The sequence below is a fragment of the Cebus imitator genome, unplaced genomic scaffold (genome assembly GCF_001604975.1).
Source record: "Cebus imitator isolate Cc_AM_T3 unplaced genomic scaffold, Cebus_imitator-1.0 Scaffold12, whole genome shotgun sequence".
Lineage (NCBI taxonomy): Eukaryota > Metazoa > Chordata > Mammalia > Primates > Cebidae > Cebus > Cebus imitator.
The window spans coordinates 775784-795729 of NW_016107327.1; the positions used below are offsets into that span (position 1 = coordinate 775784).

Here is a 19946-nt window from a genome sequence, read left to right on the forward strand (position 1 = left end):
ACTGCAACCTCCGCCTCCCAGGTTCAAGCAATTCTCCTGCCTCAGCCTCCCGAGTAGCTGGGAATACAGGCACAGGCCACCACACCTGCCTAATTTTTGTATTTTTAGAAGAGATGGGGTTTCACCGTGTTGGTCAGGCTGGTCTCCAACTCCTTATCTCGTGATCTGCCTGCCTCGGCTTTCCAAAGTGCTGGGATTACAGGCGTGAGCCACCGTGCCTAGCCAAGGAATTATTAAGAATGATTTTATCTGGGCATGGGGTGCGCGCCTGTGGTCTAAGCCACTGGAGAGAGGCTAAGAATGGAGGATCACTTGAGCTTCGGAGGTCCAGGCTGCAGTGAGCCCTGGTCATGCGCTGCATCTCAGCCTTAGTGACAGAGTGAAATCCTATATCAAAAGTGGGGTGGTGGAGGGGGGAAGAAATGACTTTGGTAGGGGGTGGGATCTCCTTTACATTATCTCCTTCCCACATACCCAAGTAATCCTTCTCCATTCCCCAAATCAGCTTCTCCTCTCTTACTAATGTTTTTTCAAGCCACACCTGGATCAGCCACTTGAACTCTGTCTTCCTGCTAAACACCTAATAAAGCTTCTCTCTCTAAGATCACTGGGGCTCTCCCAAGCTAAATCCAAATGGCTCATTCTTTATATGATTCTACCTTGTAGCTTTTGCCCTTATTCTTGAGATTCACTCCTTTTTTTTTTTTTTTTTAATCTTTTTGACCACTCAGGGTCTGACTCCCTACCTAGCCTCTTATCTTTTTCTTCTTTCTCTCGTCTTTTTTTTTTTTTGGCCTGGTGAAAATGACATAACATGAGATCTACCCTCCTAACAAATTTATAAGTGTATCGTATTGTTAATTATAAACACAATGTTATGTAGCAGATCTCTAGAACTTTTTCATTTTCCATAACCAAACTTTCATATCCATAAACAGCAAACCACTGTTTCCCCTACCCTGGCAACCACCCTTCTATTTACTGCTTCTATGAGTTTGACTACTTTTTCCTCCACTCTTAAATGCTGATGTCTCTTGGTGCTCTGTTCTAGGTCCTGTCCTTTGGAATCTACGCTCTTTCCCTAGGGCATTTCATGCACTTTTATAGCTTAAAATATCACACAGTTGCCAACATATACTAAATTAATATTACTAGTTCAGATGTCTTCATTGAACAATAGGCTTTTGTATCTCTCTATTGACTGTGATGTGTGACACAACATTTATCTTCCCAAACAATGTTGTTTTTCTTTTAGTGTACTGTGTTTCAGTATGTGCCAGTACCATATCCCTGTTCCTCAAGCAGGAAGTCTGAAGCCTGTTTGTTTTTTCTTTCTCACTGCTCTCCTTCCTTAATCCATCAAGTTCCATTAAATCTGCATTCAAAGACAGTTCATGGATCTATTCACTTGTTTCTGTCACTTCTGCTATTACAAATAATGTGACAGTGAGTAAACTTGAATGTATGTCATTTCATATACGGGCAGGTGTATCAGTAAGACAGATTACCAATAATGCCATTGACAAATAAGCTTGTAAATTAGGCCAAGTGCAGTGGGTCACGCCTGTGAATCCCAGCACTTTGGGAGGCCGCTTGAGCTCAGGAGTTCAAGACTGGCCTGGGCAACATGGCAAAAGCCCCTTTCTACAAAAAAATACAAAAATTAGCCAGACATGTTGGTGTACACTTATAATCCCATCTACTTGGGAGACTGAAGTGGGAGCATCACTTGAACTCAGGAGGTGGAAGTTGCAGTGACCTGAGATCGTACTACTGCACTCTGACCTGGGCAACAGAGCAGGACTGTTTTCAACAAAAAAGGTGTATAATTTTGGTAGATTTTGTTTTTCCCTTTATAGTGGTTGTATATGACTAGACCGAAAGCTCTTTTGTGATAGATATCACATGATTGAGGATATATATATTAGTGTAAAGATAAATTGAATCTATGCTTCTTTCAGAACACCACAGAAAATTCCAGAGATGAAAGTTTTAAGTGTAAAATATGATACCTTACAGATAATAGAAGAAAACATGATAAATTCCTACATAAACTTGGAGTCCATGAGGCCTAGTTATGACTTAGATTTCAAAAGCCAATTAATTAAAATTGAGAAAATCTGGCTGGGCATGGTGGCTCATGCTTGTAATCCCAGCACTTTGGGAGAGGGAGACAGGTAGATCACCTGAGGTCGGGGGTTCAAGACCAGTCTGACCAACATGGTGAAAACTTGTCTCTAAAAAAAGAAAAAATAAAAATAAAAAAAAATTGAGAAAATCAATGATGTAAAAGTACACACACACACACACACACATACATACATATATATATATATATATATATATATATATATATACACTTCTTCATTGCAAAAAGCAACTCTAACCAAACAAAAACCCCACAAGCAAAGTCAAAAGGTAATTGATAACTGGAAAAAAAATAATCACAGGTCATATTTTTAAAGGCTAATCTAATACATAAAGACCTCTTGTAAGTAAAGAAGAAAAAGTGCAACATGAACATGTATGTAAAAATATCCACAAAGTAGTAAAATGGCTCTCAAAATATAAAAATATCTCAATCTCACTCAAAATATGAATTAAAAAATTACATTAAAATGTGATTTCACACTTGGCAAACACCCAAAAGTTCGATATCATGCTGTGTAGGCAAGAATGTTGATATAAATAGAAACTCATAAATTATTGGTGTGTATAATTCAAAGTTACAACCTTTATGGACTTTATACAGTTATATCTAATGCAAACAGAAATTGTTTTACCTCTTCCTTTCCAATACCTGTGCATCAAATATCATTCTGTTCATATGTCAGTACCACATGAATTTAGTTGTTGAGACTTTATACAGTTTTTAATATCTGCTAGGGTTGATAGCTTTTCAATAAATAATTTTTCTATCTTAATTTTTAAATTTTTCCTTATGACCTTTAAATCAGCTTGTTTAGTTCCAGAGAAAATTTTATTGAGGTTTTTAATGGTATCAAAACATTTGTAATTTAACTTAGTAAGAATAGATATAGATATATTGTTGATTTTTTTTCTTCCTTTTTTTTGCAAGCGTACTTTTCTGTCCTGTAGAGATGTTTTCAGGTTTCCTTCAAATAGGCTTTGCATGTTTCTTGTTAAATTTACTCCTTGGCATTTCAACTTTTATTGCTTTTGAAAATGATTTCTTATATTATCTGACTGGATTTGGTTATGGATATGAAGGCTAATAATTTCCATATTTTCATGGTTATTTCTGCTTGCTTACTTAAGTCTTCTCTTGTTTTATAGTAATGTATTGGTTGATTTGCTTGGGTTTTCCAGGTTAACAGTCATATCAAGTGCAGAGATTTTTTTTACATCTTCCTTTTCAGTTCATATGCTATCTAATATCTTCTTGCAAATATAACTTTAATGTAATATAAACTAAATATGGTGATGACACATATCTTGTTTCTGAGTTTAATTATATTGCTTCTAGTGCTATCCCATTGGTATTGTGTTGTAATTTTTAAAGATCACATTGCAAAAGTGTTTATAAATTCTTATTTTTTGAGGCTAAAATCAATAAGAATGGTTATTGAATTTGGTCAAGTGCCTTTCAGCATCTACGATGGTGATCACATGTCAAGTCTTCTTTAAATTCATGGCTGGAGGTTTCTGGACCAAGCAAAAGATTTGAGTGTGGATCATAGTTCCAAGCAAGGGCCAGTTTACTTCTGGCTTAAATTTGTAATGAGGATTTAGCATTTGGGGCCCAGATTAATGTGGAGTGGATCCTCTTAGATCTCAGGTGGGTGCTGTGCTTTGCTCTCATTCTCCTTCTCTACAGACGCCAACAAAGCAGAGTCAAATCTTTGCAGATCAGAAGTCGTTCCTGGATTCCTCCTACCATTCTGTGTTCCAGCTTTATCTTCAGTTTTGGCCTAGCAATTTCTTGCTATTTTGTTAGCTCTTTAGATGCTTTAAGATGCTTTAGGTTGTTTAGATGCTTTAGAATGTTTAAAAAATGTTATACTGTATATCATTTTTAGTTAGTTTTGCCATAGGGCTTTCTTAATTATCTAGCCTGTCATTATTGCAAATGACAGTTATTGCCATTCTCCACATTGGACAGATTTATCATATTCAAGTATAAAGCTGCTTATTTAATTTATTTGCTTGACATCTTTAGTTTCTTTTTATTGTTAGGAAAAAAGATCCATGCACTTTGCTATTGCCATTCAAAATCTGGCCCACACCCAGTTCTCTGAGCCCGTTTTAAACTTCTGCCTCTGTTCTGATACACACATCAACCCTTCCAGATTTATTCTTCAGGTCTATGTCATCTCTAGGCCTTCACATATGCCATTCTGTTCATAGCAACATTTAAGCTCTGCCTCCTCTTAGCCTGGTTTACTTGTAGCTGCTCTTCAGGTGATCTCACCTGGCTTTTAGATATTGCTAGTTCCCTCTGCTCTCCTGTAGCTCCCTGTACTTCCCTATCATTACATTTCTCTTACTTTATTGAAATTGCAAATATGTCTTACCCTTAGATTGAATGTTTCATGAGGATCATGTTTACTGCTCTGTGTCTGGCACATAGTACACATTCAGCAAATATTTGTTGAATGCATGAATGAATGGATGGATGTCCAGGGTACTGTTATTCAAAGAATTGTCTTAATCCAACCATTTTTCATCTTCTCCACCATTATTACCATAATAATGGTTACTTGGGCTAATATTACATTCATTGTAAAGTTTTAGACAGAACAGAACTAAATTTAAGTGTGTTTATGTATATGTTGCATTGGACTTGTTTCACCAAGAATCACTAAACCATTAAAAAATTTTAAGTAAATTATTTTCTAAAATGAACTTAACTTTTATTTATGAGAAGATACACCTTCAAAATAAGTTCATATTTCAAAGTTATGTGCCTGTTGTGTGGAGTAACACATAAATACTCTCCAAATCACTTCATGGAAATAAGTTAATGTTTGTCTTTAAAAACATTGCCTTTTTTTTTTTTTTTTGAGATGAAGTTTTGCTCTTGTCATTTAGGCTGGAGTGCAACATCACGATCTCGGCTCACTGCAGCCTCCACCTCCCGGGTTCAAGCAATTCTCCTGCCTCAGCCTCTCAAGTAGCTGGGATTACAGGTGCACACCACCACGCCCAGCTGATTTTTGTATTTTTAGTAGAGATGAGGTTTCACCATGTTGGCCAACCTGGTCTTGAACTCCTGACCTCAGGTGATTCACTCTCCTTGGCCTCCCAAAGTGCTGGGATTACAAATGTGAACCACTATGCCTGGCCCAGCATTGATTTTTTGTTTAGGATATTATTGATTTGGTATCATATCTCATAGGCAATGAAAATCTATTGAAACAGTTTGCCACCTCAGTAAATTTGGTTTTGTTTCTTTCTCCTATGTATCCACCTGTGCTGCCTTCCTGACAGTTTTCAGCACTCTCTCACATAGGTCGTTGTTGGATCCTCACTGTACTGAGGATAATCAGCAAAGTTATTATTACATCTGTTTTATAGCATAGGAAACAAAGCTGAAGAGCATACATAATTCTTTGTGTTTACATGCTTTCTGCAAGAGGGAGCTAGAACTCGGTATATTGTTTTATTCTTCCCCTTGATATACTTTTTCCTGATTTCTTTCTCCAATATGTTTTTATTTTGATAATTATATAAATCATATATAAATTCGTATATTTCTATTTAATAAAATATTTTAAAATCAATATTTAATTAGTAGTCAATCAATATATAATATTTATATATAAGTATTACATGCCTTTTAATAATATATAATACATAATTTTATAATTTATATAAATTATATACATATTAAAGGTTTCTTTCTCTGCATAATATTGATTTGATGTTTCTTCATTTTTTAGATCTTAATAATTGCCAGTGAAGCCTGCAAAAATGTAACATTACATGTTCCCTCCAAACTAGATGCCAAGAAACTTGTTGGTAGAGGTAAGGAAGTCCTAAAATTTGTAATAAGTCCTGATTTACTGTGGTACATGTACACCATGGAATACTATGCAGCTGTAAAAAAGAATGAGATCATGTCCTTTGCAGGAATGTGGATGGAGCTGGAAACCATTATCCTCAGCAAACTAACACAGGAACAGAAAAATCAAACACTAGATATTCTCAATTATAAGTAGGAGCTGAAAAATGTGAATACATAGACACAGGGAGGGGAACAACACACACTGAGGCCTGCCGGGGGTGGGATTGGGAGAGGGAGAGTATTAGGAAAAACAGTTAATGCATGCTGCGCTTAATACCTAGGTGATGGGTTGATAGGTGCAGCAAACTATCATGGCACGTATTTACCTATGTAACAAACCTGCACATCCTGCACGTGTACTCAAGAACTTAAAATAAAATAAAATAAAAAATTAAACACACACATAAAATGAATCCTGACTTGCTGTGATCTTTTAAAATTAGTGTAATTTTTAGCATGGTAACTCTGTTGGGACTAGTAAAAAAATCTAATATAGTATATTCATCTTTGCAATACATGTGGTATCATTCTAATGAAAGGAATATTGTTATTTTTGGAAAACATGATAATATGAAGTAGATAAAAATTATTACTTCATTTGAGTAATAATTACTAACATTTACATTAGAAGAAAGTTAGAAAATACATTTAACCTGCCTCTAAAAAATTGAGAAATCGTATTGAAACTATTTCCTTTTCAGTTTAAAGATATTGTTTTTGGATTTTTATTCTTAAATATTTCCCTTTGTATTATATTTACTTCCACATATTTTTTATCAAAATATTTCATATAACTCTGTATGAAAAGATCAATGATAGTATAAAATGTGATGACTGTTTAGCAATAGATATAAAGAATTTCATAATATTTCCATTTAGTAAATGCCGATTTTAGTCTGCTAAAATTTAGTCCTCTCCTCTCTCTGTATAACTTCAGGTGTTCTTAGGTGTTACTGTATAGTTTATTTCTGTTGATGAAGAGAAAAGTTGTTTTGGTTTTGATTTAAATAGTCAAACACTGAAGCTCACATGTGTTTGCTTCAGAGGAAATATCTCTTCTTTAAGAGAATGTTAAGTAGGTATTAGAAGTGATTTATGTGTTTAAGCACAACTTAATTCACCATATAGTTTCATATGTTCCTTCAAAAATTTACAAATGTCAGTATAATTAATTAGAAGTTTTTGGCTCTCCCCACATGCATGCATTACTGTTAAAACTATATCCTATATTTTACTTTACAAATGATTGCTGTGCATATTTTCTACAGTTAACCTGAAAGAGTGCTTTAAATCTGCAAATCTAATTCATTCAAGTGATCCTGACTTCCACATTTTAGAAGATGGCTCAGTCTATACAACAAATACTATTCTATTGTCCTTGGAGAAAAGAAGTTTTACCATATTACTTTCCAACACTGAGAACCAAGAAGAGAAGAAAATATTTGTCTTTTTGGAGCATCAAACGAAGGTATACAAGGCTACATAAATGAAGAAATGATGTCTTTTCTTCAGACGTAACCAACATTACCAGGGAAGATAGGAAATCAGAAAGGATATGCTATAGTTTGGCTTATAGAAGAATGAAACCCATGAGGTGAATTCACAGTGTTTCAAAGGAAAAGGGCTATGCAACATAGCTCATTCCAATTATTCCTTTTCATTTAGGACATAAAAGGAGAAATTGGGAGAAGGCACAGCATGGGAACCTGAGATTAGACACAAAGCAGCATTTTTTTGAGCTTTACCATAGAATGGATTTCTCACAACAAGTTTTGAAACTCTATCTCTGGATAAAGAAAAACTTTTTTTTCGCATTCATTTTAGCATAATTTGTGGTCTTAAAAGTAGATTACTATTTTAGGAGGAGGTCTGGACCACATGCATGCTGTTGTGTTGTGACACCCAAGATCAAAATAACTTGTATTCAACCATTAGCCATTCCTCACTGCAGTAGTTTGAGAGTTGTCATCGTGTTTCTCTCCTCATTCTGACACAGATCTCTCTGTTGGTCCCCTGGCTCTGCCTAGTTGCTGGTGAGTGGAAGTTGCTTGTGCTAAATTTAGAAGGGCACATACACACTTATTTTCTTTGCATCTCTCTCTCTCCCATGTTTTTGCATGGCAATGTGGCAAAAGTAATTTTTTTTTTTCCAGTTTTGCTTCCAGGCTTCCAGTTCCATCTCTCTTTCTTCCATATTTCCACCAAATCATTTCCCCAATAGGATTGTTGTGATAACCGTTAGGACAGTTATTTCTTCATTATCTTTTTGCAGTGCTGATGTTTAGTTTGGTTTTCAAGCACTCCCGTGGTCTTACCCTTCCCCAGCTAATCATCATGATAGGAGAAAAATGTGTCATTGTTTCATGTTTGAGAATAAAGTAGTCATTGACTTTGTTATTTTTTTCTGTCTTATAAATTGAGGTTCTAAAGAAAAGACATACTAAAGAAAAAGTTCTAAGACGTGCCAAGAGAAGATGGGCTCCCATTCCTTGTTCAATGCTAGAGAACTCCTTGGGTCCTTTTCCTCTTTTCCTTCAACAGGTACAGTTTTCTTTCTTCCTGCTGTGGAAGTCTATAGTTTCAATCTCTTAACATTATGACACTGAGTATGAAGTTATTTATAATGGTCGTATATAAGTATATGAGTGACTGAGTATGTGTATAATATGTTTCCATATAAGGGTATAAATATATCTCGTTATGCTTGCATATACTTTTGTTCAGCTTCAGTCATGCAAAGGCCGTCATAAAACACTCAAACACGTGGTTCCTTAATGAATTATCATATCAGCATATCACCAAGCCTAGGAATAGCCTAGAAAACTCAAAACTCTCTTTTATAATAAAGGATAAAATTGGATGAAAGGCCAAATGCCATGAAGGAGGAAGACACATAGGTCCTTCTGTCTTTCTATTTCTTATTTTTGAATCCACATCTGAAATCATACTGGATCCACATTTCTCTCTCTCTCTCTCTCTCTCTCTCTCTCTCTGTCTCTCTCTCTCTCTCTCTCTCTCTCTCTCTTTTGTAGTGATGAAGTCTCACTATATTGCTTAGGCTGGTTTTGAACTCCTAGGCTGAAGTGATTCTCCTATCCCATCCCAACCTCCCAAAATGCTGGGATTACAGGTATAAACCAGCCATGCCTGGCTCTTTTTCTCTGTCTTTTTTTTTGACTTTCAGTACAAACTCCAGCAAGTCTTCTTGGCTTCTTCTACTAGTAGTTGCTACTACATTCAGTCTATGACTTGGGTTTATTTTCCCTCAGTTTTTGACATAGCAAGGGAGAACCCCTTTTTTATACCCCACCAGCAAATTTAACACAACTAGGAGAAGATCATATTAAAGTTGAGAAAGAAATTGTCAGGAAACGGCTGAGTCAGTCAACCTGACATGCAGATAGTCAAGGTGTTACTGACAGAATGAACACAGCTTGGAAGAAATTTGCTTTTTCAATCAAAGACCAGAATATCACACATTCCAGAATACTATTCCATTTCTATTCTCACTTATTATTTTTTTTTTTTTCACTCAGTTCCTATAATAAGGAAGATATTGGGAAAGAACAAAAACTCATTAAGGAAATTATTGTCCCCATTTTTGTCCTGCAGACAGTACACTTTAAAGTCCATGTCTTAAATATTATGTCACATATAATAAAAACTCAGTTTTTTAAAACACTGACAACAAAATAATTTTCCATGCTCAGAATATTTTGTTTTCTAAGACAGGAAAATCTCTTAAGTGTTTTTTCCATGTATAGATACCATCTAGCCAGTAAAATAGTCCCATAGTTATTCTGGAGAACGAAGAAGCACTACATTATTTTAATCATGTTTGCTCTTAAAATTTATCAATTGGACGTTCTTATTTTATTGCTCTTTTAAATTTATAATTAATAAATTAATGAGGACAATTATTTAAACTAATAAAGTGGCAATGAAATTTCATAAATATATAGATGGAAGTTCTGCTGAAATAAAGATTTGTCTCAGTTGTATAATACCTACTTTTTAGGTTCAATCTGACACAGCACAAAACTATACCATATACTATTCCATAAGAGGTCCTGGAGTTGACCAAGAACCTCGGAATTTATTTTACGTGGAAAGAGACACTGGAAACTTGTATTGTACTCGTGCTGTAGATCGTGAACAGTATGAATCTTTTGAGGTAAGGTCTAAAGTGTGTGTACTGTGTTAGTAATGATGATGCTTGGCTATTTTGTCTCTCATTTGCAATTCATTTAACCTTTTCTGTTTTCTGAGCTTGTCACCAACATTCTGACTACTACTCTCTGATAGCACAGAATTGACTTGAAGCAAAAAGTATTTTCATAGAACAAATAATATTGGATTCCACTAGATGGTTCCTGGTATTATGGTTTTACTATTTATTTATTTTTTTCCCCATAAAAGAACCACTTTGAAGGGCAGTTTTTTTTTTTTGTTTTTGTTTTGTTTTTGTTTTTTTTGAGATGGAGTCTCACTTTGTTGCACAGGCTAAAGTGCAGTGGCATGATCTCGGCTCACTGCAGTCCCTGGCTCCTGGGTTCAAGTAATCCTCCCACCTTAGCCTCCTGAGTAGCCCAGATCATAGGCACGCACCATGATGCCCTGGTAATTTTTTTGTATTTTTAGTAGAGATGGGGTTTCACCGTGTTGGCCAGGCTGGTCTTGAACTCCTGACCTCGTTATCTATCTGCCTTGACCTTAGGTGATCTGCCCACCTCGGCCTCCCAAAGTGCTGGGATTACAGGCCTAAGCCACCGTGCCTGGCCAAGAACAGTTATTTAGTTGGCACAAAAAGATCTGTAAACTTCTTTATGGTATGGAGATACCATAGGAGGTAAATGAGGTTTGGTCATTAAGTAAGCTGCAGTACCTTGGCAATGGGAGAAAGTTTATGGGGAACAGGTAGGGAATGTGACAGTGCTTACCAAAGCTTACTCAGTCCTTTAATCATCTGGTTAACTTCCTATGCTGGAAAGTGAGTTAATATGAAATAATTTAACCTAATGCTGGTTTGATTTCCCAACAGGACTTGGTCAGTTTGCTTAAGTCAGTTTTAATTATTTTATGTCTATTTTGGATGAATTAATTATTCATTAGAAGACCAAATTAATCAAATAAGACAGGCGAGCTTTGAATAAAGTATTCAGGTTTAGCATTGCCATATACTGACCTTCTAAGTATCTAGGGTGTTCTGCTCTTTCTATGATAGCTGTTAAGAGAAAATTGTTATAGAAATTCATATTACAAAACAAAAAATATGAAACTACATTTCACACGCAATTTACCACTATTTATTTGTTTCATTTCTAATTCACCCTTTTTAAACTAAAAATTCTTTTGAAAAGACTTACCCAAATGTAACTAACCATTGATATGCCTAAAATCCTCATCAGTAGAAAATAGGATAATATCCCAGTTAACTGTACCTGAAGAATATGTAATCCTACAGAATCCCAAGTTTAGAAAGATCCAGAAAGTTGTATTTAAAATGCATGCATCTGAACTTTTCAAACAAAGCAAAACAAAAAAAAAGTCTTTAAGACTGGGAAAATAACAGTAAAAATTGTTATACTCATGAACAACAGTATAACAAGAATGAGGAAACTAAAATTATCTATGATAAATTTAAACATCAAATGCTATATTGAATCATGAAATTAGGTACCTCTTTATCATTAAAATTATATGTATATCCCAAAACAATAGCAAATGGTGAAATGACTCATGCTGCAGTGCTGAACAGTCTCCAAATTAAAGCCAAAGTGAATTTGAACCATACCTTATTTTAAAAGATTATTTTCACTTTTCTTTTTGTTTTACTCTCTTCACAGCTAATTGCCTTTGCAACAACTCCAGATGGATATACTCCAGAACTTCCACTGCCCTTACTAATCAAAATAGAGGACGAAAATGACAACTACCCAATTTTTACAGAAGAAACTTACACTTTTACAATTTTGGAAAATAGCAGAGTAGGTGAGTACCTCCTTAGACAATAGATGACAAATTAACTGTGTTTCAGCTCATACATTTAGTTTCACTATGGCCACTGGGAAGCAGCACATCCCAGCGGAAAAAACAAGGGACTCTGAGTAGAATTTTACTTTGCTTTTCACTAGCTGTGTGACCCTGTGCAAGTTTTCTAATCTAGGCAAGCCTAATTTCTTCATCTGTAAAATGGGTTATCAATATGCCAGATTGTTACGAAGATTAAATGAAGCACAATACACAGCAAATGCCAAGCACAGTGCCTGGCAAATAGGAGTTAATAAATGTTATGCTGTATGTATGTAAGAGAACACAGTCCAAAAAGAATAAATCTTTTACTAATTGGAGATGTAGTCTTAAAAATACGTACTGATGTTCTCTAGGATTCAATGAATCCCAGTGTTCTGGGCATGATGATTAAAGTCAATGAGAATAATACAAACGTTTTCTCAGTCCTGTGAAATGCTCTGTTTTAGCTAAAAGTTGGAATGCATTTTTGAAGACCTCCTCTAGAAAGGTCTAAGTGAACTGTGAAGTTTTAGAGAAAACTGACTTCTATGATCAATCTAAGCACAGGCTTACAAATAGAGTAAGATTAGAGAATAATCAGAATTGTTTAGTCTGAAAATACATAGGTCATGGAGGGATAGTATCATAAAAATCATACATTAAATACAGTAAATATTAATATGATCACCCAATTCCAAAATGCTAGAACACCAGAATATTTGAAAGAAAGTGATACTTTATGGAGAGGCCTGCAAATTTATAAAGGCCATGACTTTGCTATATAATAACGTGGTTCAGAACTTCTTTGAGGTGGGTGAAGAGGAGCGAGATAAAGGGAACGTAGAATATGTGAACATTTTGGAGACTAAAAAGGACCTTCTTTTCGGTAGGCTCTACTGTGGGACAAGTGTGTGCAACTGACAAAGATGAGCCTGACACGATGCACACACGCCTGAAGTACTCCATCATAGGGCAGGTGCCACCATCACCCACCCTATTTTCTATGCATCCATCTACAGGTGTGATCACCACGACATCATCTCAGCTAGACAGAGAGGTAACGTAAACATTAATAAAACCTGACTATAACGTGACTATTCAGTGGTACCTGTATAACTCCTGCAGATGTGTTTTGGAAAAGCATGTTCTGAATCTCATTTTAGAAACATTATTTTATGTATGTTAATAGAGGTCACTAGATAACTTTGGAGTATGATGATTTTGAACTAATTCATTCTTTTCTGAATTGTATGTTTTATGCAATCAAATTTCCTAATATAAACGTATTTACAGTATTAAAACAGAAAATGTCAAATATGAAGGTGAATATTTTAAATTGCAGAAATTTGTTATCTCTTCAGCAATCTCATCGACATTCTACCTCTTACATAGATGAAAAGACAGTGTATGTCTCTCTAATCTCTGGTTTCCCATTTTCAATCGACTTCTAGAAATCTTAATTTGGATGTTTCAGAGGTAACTAAAATGTAATACATCTAAAATTTAACTTGTCTTTTCTTCCAAACATATTTTCCTTTCCATATTTTCTAGTTAAAAAGATATTAACACATTCTTTCTCCATTAATCATTTCCTATTGTCGCCTTGGAGTCATTGTTTCCAAATTGTATTTGATGTCTCTTGGCCCTGCTGAATCACATCACTTCCCAAAGCTTGTTATTACCTCTGACATTATTTTATATCTATATTCTGTCTCTTTCTACTATGATACCCTTGCTTAGTAATTCATTCACTTAGTTATTTAACTATTTCCTCCTCCATTAAGCATTATTCATCTAAATTCTTATAGCAATTTCTGTGTCATTATTTACTACATTTATAATCCTTAATCTTAAAATATAGTAATAGATGTTTATCAGGTATTTTATTTGAGTCTTAAATCTTAAATCTTCAGATTAATTTTCTCTTCCTTTCTCTATCCCTCATGGATTAGAGTAGTAGTTCTCAAACATTTTGGTCTCAAGATCCCTTAACAATGTTAAATATTGTTGAAAATCCCAAAGATCTTTTATTTATGTGGGTTGTATTTATCCATATTACCTCATTAATGTTTGAAGCTAAGGAAAGTTTGAAATTTATATTATTTTAAATATTAAAAATAACAAATTTATTACATTTTAACAGTTAAAATTCCTATAAAATAGCAGTAAAACTTGTTACTTTTTTTGCTTTTTATACTTAGGAAATAAGTACATTTTCCAAAACAGTACAATTTAGCAGGAAGAATGGCATTGTTATGCATTTTCCCAAACCTTTTTAATATTTTCCTTAAGACAGGTGGATTTGCATATCTCCTGCATTTAGTCTGTTACAACATGTAGTTTTAGCTGGAGCATATAAAGGCAGTCTGACACGGTGTAAAGTTAGAAAAGAGAGGAGTATTTTGATGGTAATTACAGATCATTGTGGATATTCTTCTTTGGAACTGCATGGAAACTTGACAAGGAGTGGCTAGTTTCCTAAATGTTTTTGATAATGCAGACTCTGAAGCCTCACCAATGACCTTTTCTACTCTTACATTTAAACCCATTGCTCTATTTTACACTGTGAGTGACTATTTTATCAATATATGATGCTATAGTGTGCATTGGTCATTTGGAAAATATTGGTTCACTAAGTAATGCAAAGCTTCCAAATATTTACACATTTCATTAAATAATATCAAGAAGATCACCTCTGTACTTCCATTGGTATCACATTGGTTGGTAAAGGTTTTACAAAATTCTCATGTTTGTTTGAAAACTCCAATTTATCATTGGCAACAAATAGTTGTTTTCCTTGAAGTGACAGGTTAACTTTATGTTTGACAAAATATCTTCATAAAACTGTAGTCTGAATAGCCATAGATGTCTATGTGAAAATAGTGTGCTCTGTGGGGTTGGGGGGCGGTTGGGGTGGGTGGAAGAGCAAAACTCAACAACTTGTTCAGCTCCCAAATCAAACAATCACAGAAGTGCGTTTCTTTGAATAGATTCTTCTGAAACAGTCAGTTGAAAACACTTGTCCAATGAGGGAGTTTATCCAGTGGTTCTCTCTACTAACTTTTTAACCTCAGGATTCCAGTTTTCTTCAGTTGCCTACAACCTTTTAGTCCCTTTAAACACCAGAATTTCTCTCCCATCTGAAGATAACACAAATTAATATTTAGGGTATCAAACTTCATTTCCTTGTGTTATTAGTTTTATTAACCAGTTGATTATTTCCAATAAATTTTAGCTTACTATAAACAAGATATGTATTCATTCTTGAAAGTACAGTAACATGAAGTTTTAAAAAATTTCAGTTAAAATAAGGCCATTATTTTTCAAATCTACACATGTGATTGGTTATGAGGGAGGAGTAAATCTGGAAAATTATGTATGAAAAGCAGGATCAAGAGAAATTTTTTCAGTTTAGATAATGCATGAGGAAAAGAAAGTTTCAGAGGAGATGGAATTAAGGGAAGAATATTTGTAAGAGAAGGCTACTGTTCTAGGTAGAAGGTGAAGATAGATTTTGACAGATTATTTTGTCTTATGAAAAGAGATAAATTAGATAGGAAAGGTAAGCATCACCATTTTATAAAAGACAAAGCCTAGACAAAGTGAATTTTCCAGTTGCCCAAGATTATGTCTGTTATTTTTGGAGTTGGAAGTAGAACGCAAGTCTCCTAATGCTCAGTCCAGAAGATATTATTACTGTGTTGTTTTTAATACTTCCGTATCTCAATCACTTATGATAAATGAAAGTTACAAGGAAAAACACTTTAAAATATTTAAATGCTTTAGATGTTTAAAAACATTTTTTAAGGTAGTGATGAGTTTTCAACAATATTTGATAAATGGAAGCCTTAAGAGCCAGATTTTATTTTCTACAGAAAGGTAAAAAAAAAAAAAAAATACATAGCCCCAGACCTTTATCTTCATATCAATTTAAATTATCTCTTAATAAATCTAACATAAACCCTTAAAATCTACATTTTTCCCAGGAAGAAATTTCATTTTATTGTTTTATTAGAAGACCAATATAATTTTGCTATGTATTTTTTGAACATAAGGATATACTTTGGCTAGGAGATAAAGGGTTTGATTAATTATCAGGCAATTTTAAATGCACCTGTGGCAATAGCTCTTCTTTTTCTGTCGAATAAAGACAAAACCAATTGATTCTGTATTCTGTAAGTAAATAGCACTTTAAATTTGAGAAACTATTCAATTTTCATAAATTAATTAAAAATTCCTAGTGTAATTCTCCTGCCTGGCTTGAACCCAGGAAGCAGAGGTTGCAGTGAGCCAAGATTGTGCCACTGAACTCCAGTCTGGGCGACAGAGTAAGACTTCATCTCAGGAAAAAAAGAAAAGAAAAGAAAAGAAAAATTACTAATGTGAGAAAGTTCTTCTAATACATGAATGCTGCGAATTGTAATAATATACTTCTTAAATTCTTAGTGCAAGAAAAATATGGAGTGATAAAGTAAGATTTCAATTATAATGTTGGTGCTTTCACCCAATAATTAAATTCTTTTTTTGTTTTCAGTTAATTGATAAATACCAGTTAAAAATAAAAGTACAAGATATGGATGGTCAATATTTTGGTCTGCAGACAACTTCAACTTGTATCATTAATATTGGTGATGTAAATGACCACTTGCCAACATTTACTCGTACTTCTGTAAGTGTGTGATATTCATTAAAGAAAAATGTATGGACCAGTGTTAATTGCTTATTGTGCACATCTCGGGCCAGGCGCGGTGGCTCATGTCTGGAATCCCCGCACTTTGGGAGGCTGAGGTGGTAGATCACCTGAGATCAGGAGTTTGAGATTAGCCTGGCCAACATGGTGAAATCCCGTCTCTACTAAAAATACAAAAAATAGCTTGGTGTGGTGGCGGGCGCCTGTAATCCCAGCTACTCAGGAGGCTGAGGCAGGAGAATCGCCTGAACCTGAAGGCAGAGGTTGCAGTGAGCCAAGATTGTGCCATTGCACTCCAGCCTGAGCAACAGAGTGAGACTCCACCTCAAAAACAAAAAAAATGCACATCTCCATCTATCCCTCATGATTTCAAATGAAGTTCCTCAATGCCATTAAATGTTGCATAGTGTTAGGGTTTAAAAATCATGTAAACATGGTACTTTGGAAATTAGAAGAATAGGATTTACTTCACATGGTGTTCTATTTTTGTGAGAGTTACTAATGAAATTTTTTGTATGCTTTTATTATTTAGTATGTGACATCAGTGAAAGAAAATACAGTTGATGTGGAAATCTTACGAGTTACTGTTGAGGATAAGGACTTAGTGAATACTGCTAATTGGAGAGCTAATTACACCATTTTAAAGGGCAATGAAAATGGAAATTTTAAAATTGTAACAGATCCCAAAACCAATGAAGGAATTCTATGTGTGGTTAAGGTAAGAATAAATTAGAACATTATTTGTAGTTTATAATATCATAGAATAGCATGCTAGAGTTTAATGGAAAGAAAGGAATTCTGATAAATGTAGTAATAAAATAGATATATAAAGGTAGGAATAAAATAGATATATAATTTGCATACAAAATGCAAATGCTCTGTTCTTCATATATAATGGAAAGAATATATTAGTTTTTTATTATCTTTATTAAGACATGATTTAAAAAAATTAATATAATACAATATCTATTTTTTAACAATATCTCTAAATGGTTGAAAAACTAGACCATGGGACAATGCTGGACTTTTCCTAGCCCAGTTTTTCTGTGTTTCGGTCAAGGAGTCTTCACTTACTTATTGACTTTACCAAATAAAGGGCTACTCTTGGTCAGCCCCATGGAGAGGTTATTGGTAGGTTTGTTCATCATTTTCAGTATATGTTGCATCCTTAGCATCCAGGTTCACAATGAAAATCCTCAATCATTCAAAGATGTAAACAATTCTAAAACTTCTTTCTAATACTATTCTACAGCATCTGAGAAGAACTCACTGCTAATTCAGGAGCCAGGGTTAGTGCATAAAGCAATCTGAGCTCCTTTGGTCTTGGACACGTTTATAGACTTATTTCTGCTGCATCTTTAACTAGAACATGGTTCTGCTGTGGGTCTGTGCATTTTCTTTTGTACATATTCTAAGGAACATGGATTAAGAAATGATGAATCCTTTTTCCTTACAATAATGAAAATCAGCTATTTTTAGATCATTTTCTTTATTTTAAGATAGCAAAGAAATAACGTTTAAATCTTTCTTCACCTAACCCCTCCCCTAATCCTTGATATTCTGAGAAGGAAATTTATCTGTGTGAAGTCCAACACCTGAAAAAAATTTCTGTCTTCTAGGACACGGTTTCACTAATTCTCATTACAACTACATATCAGGGAAGATGAAATAAAATCTTTTATTAAATGTGTTCTTGTCTCTAAGATAAGAACTGGAATGGAAGACACATAAAAAAAGAAAATATGATGCCCCTAAGCTTTGTATTTTCTTGTCTTTTTCCTCTTAAAAACATTTTTAAAAAATTTACCAATTTTTTTCACTACCTCAAACCAGGTAAAAATAATTGTATTCATCTTAGGAGGGTAAGACAAGCTGTCCTAAAATTAATCATTAATTAATGATTAAATGAATATAATTAATAATAAATGAATATAAATGAATATAATTAATAATAAATAATTATTGGTTATAGTATGAACCACCTAAAGGAGTATCTCATGTATTAACATCTAGGGACCCTCATTAAATAGTTTCTGAAATCTCTATCAATACCTGTTATACTACTTATCTTAAATTTACAGTTGAAAAACAATTTTCTATCCCTTTTGCCAGCTTTACCCAAGAACTGAATCAGTGGGAGGAGTCTTCTCTCTCTACCACCACTGGGTTTTTGGGTGTATTATTCTGTTCTCACATTGCTACAAAGAACTACCTGAGACTGGATGCATTATAAAGAAAAGAAGTTTAATTGACTCACAGTTCCACAGGCTGGACTGGAGGCATGGCTGGATAGGCCTCAGGAAACTTACAATCATGGAAGAAGGCAAAGGGGAAGCAAGCACATCTTCACATAGCAACAGGAGAGAGAGCAAAGGGGGAAGTGCTACACACTTTTAAACAACCAGATCTTGTGAGAACTCACTATCATGAGAACAGCAATGGGGAAATCCACCCCCATGATCCAGTCACCTCCCACCAGGTCCCTTCCCCAACACTGGGAATTACAATTTAACGTAAGATGTGGGTGGGGACACAGAGCCAAAGCATATCACTGGATATATGTTTCATATTCTCATGGTTGTTCCCAACACAGCACTTGCATATTTCCAAATTTAACATTATATATACTCTTTAGTGTTGTCAAATAGTGAATGGGTTCATCTGATTTTCAATACATTTGCTTTTATAGCCATTGAATTATGAAGAAAAGCAACAGGTGATCGTGCAAATTGGTGTAGTTAATGAAGCTCCATTTTCCAGAGAGGCTAGTTCAAGATCAGCCATGAGCACAGCAACAGTTACTGTTAATGTAGAAGATCAAGATGAGGGCCCTGAGTGTAACCCTCCAATACAAACTGTTCGCATGAAAGAAAATGCAGCAGTGGGGACAACAAGCAATGGATATAAAGCGTATGACCCAGAAACAAGAAGTAGCAGTGGCATAAGGTATTTACTGTTCAATTTTCGTTAACTCCAAGTTTTCTGTGTTTTAAAAATTTATAGCTTATTTTGATACCAGTTATTACAATTTAGCATATAATAAATTTTATTATTTTAATTTGTTACCAACAGGTATAAGAAATTAACTGATCCAACAGGATGGGTCACCGTTGATGAAAATACAGGATCAATCAAAGTTTTCAGAAGCCTGGATAGAGAGGCAGAGACCATCAGAAATGGCATATATAATATTACAATCCTTGCATCAGACCAAAG

General features: G+C 34.5%; 1 protein-coding gene across 2 annotated transcripts in view; it reads left to right on the top strand.

Moving 5' to 3' along the window:
• The window catches only part of DSC2 (desmocollin 2), a 33154-nt gene that overhangs the window by 2533 nt on the left and 10675 nt on the right, over window positions 1-19946 (top strand). For both annotated transcript variants that reach the window (XM_017498035.2, XM_017498030.2), the window contains exons 2-11: window positions 5904-5988; window positions 7297-7496; window positions 8450-8569; window positions 10047-10202; window positions 11875-12019; window positions 12931-13097; window positions 16575-16709; window positions 17263-17448; window positions 19420-19676; window positions 19803-19945. In XM_017498035.2, coding sequence (XP_017353524.1) covers window positions 5904-5988; window positions 7297-7496; window positions 8450-8569; window positions 10047-10202; window positions 11875-12019; window positions 12931-13097; window positions 16575-16709; window positions 17263-17448; window positions 19420-19676; window positions 19803-19945 — 1594 coding nt within the window. The remainder of the gene's footprint in view (window positions 1-5903; window positions 5989-7296; window positions 7497-8449; window positions 8570-10046; window positions 10203-11874; window positions 12020-12930; window positions 13098-16574; window positions 16710-17262; window positions 17449-19419; window positions 19677-19802; window position 19946) is intronic.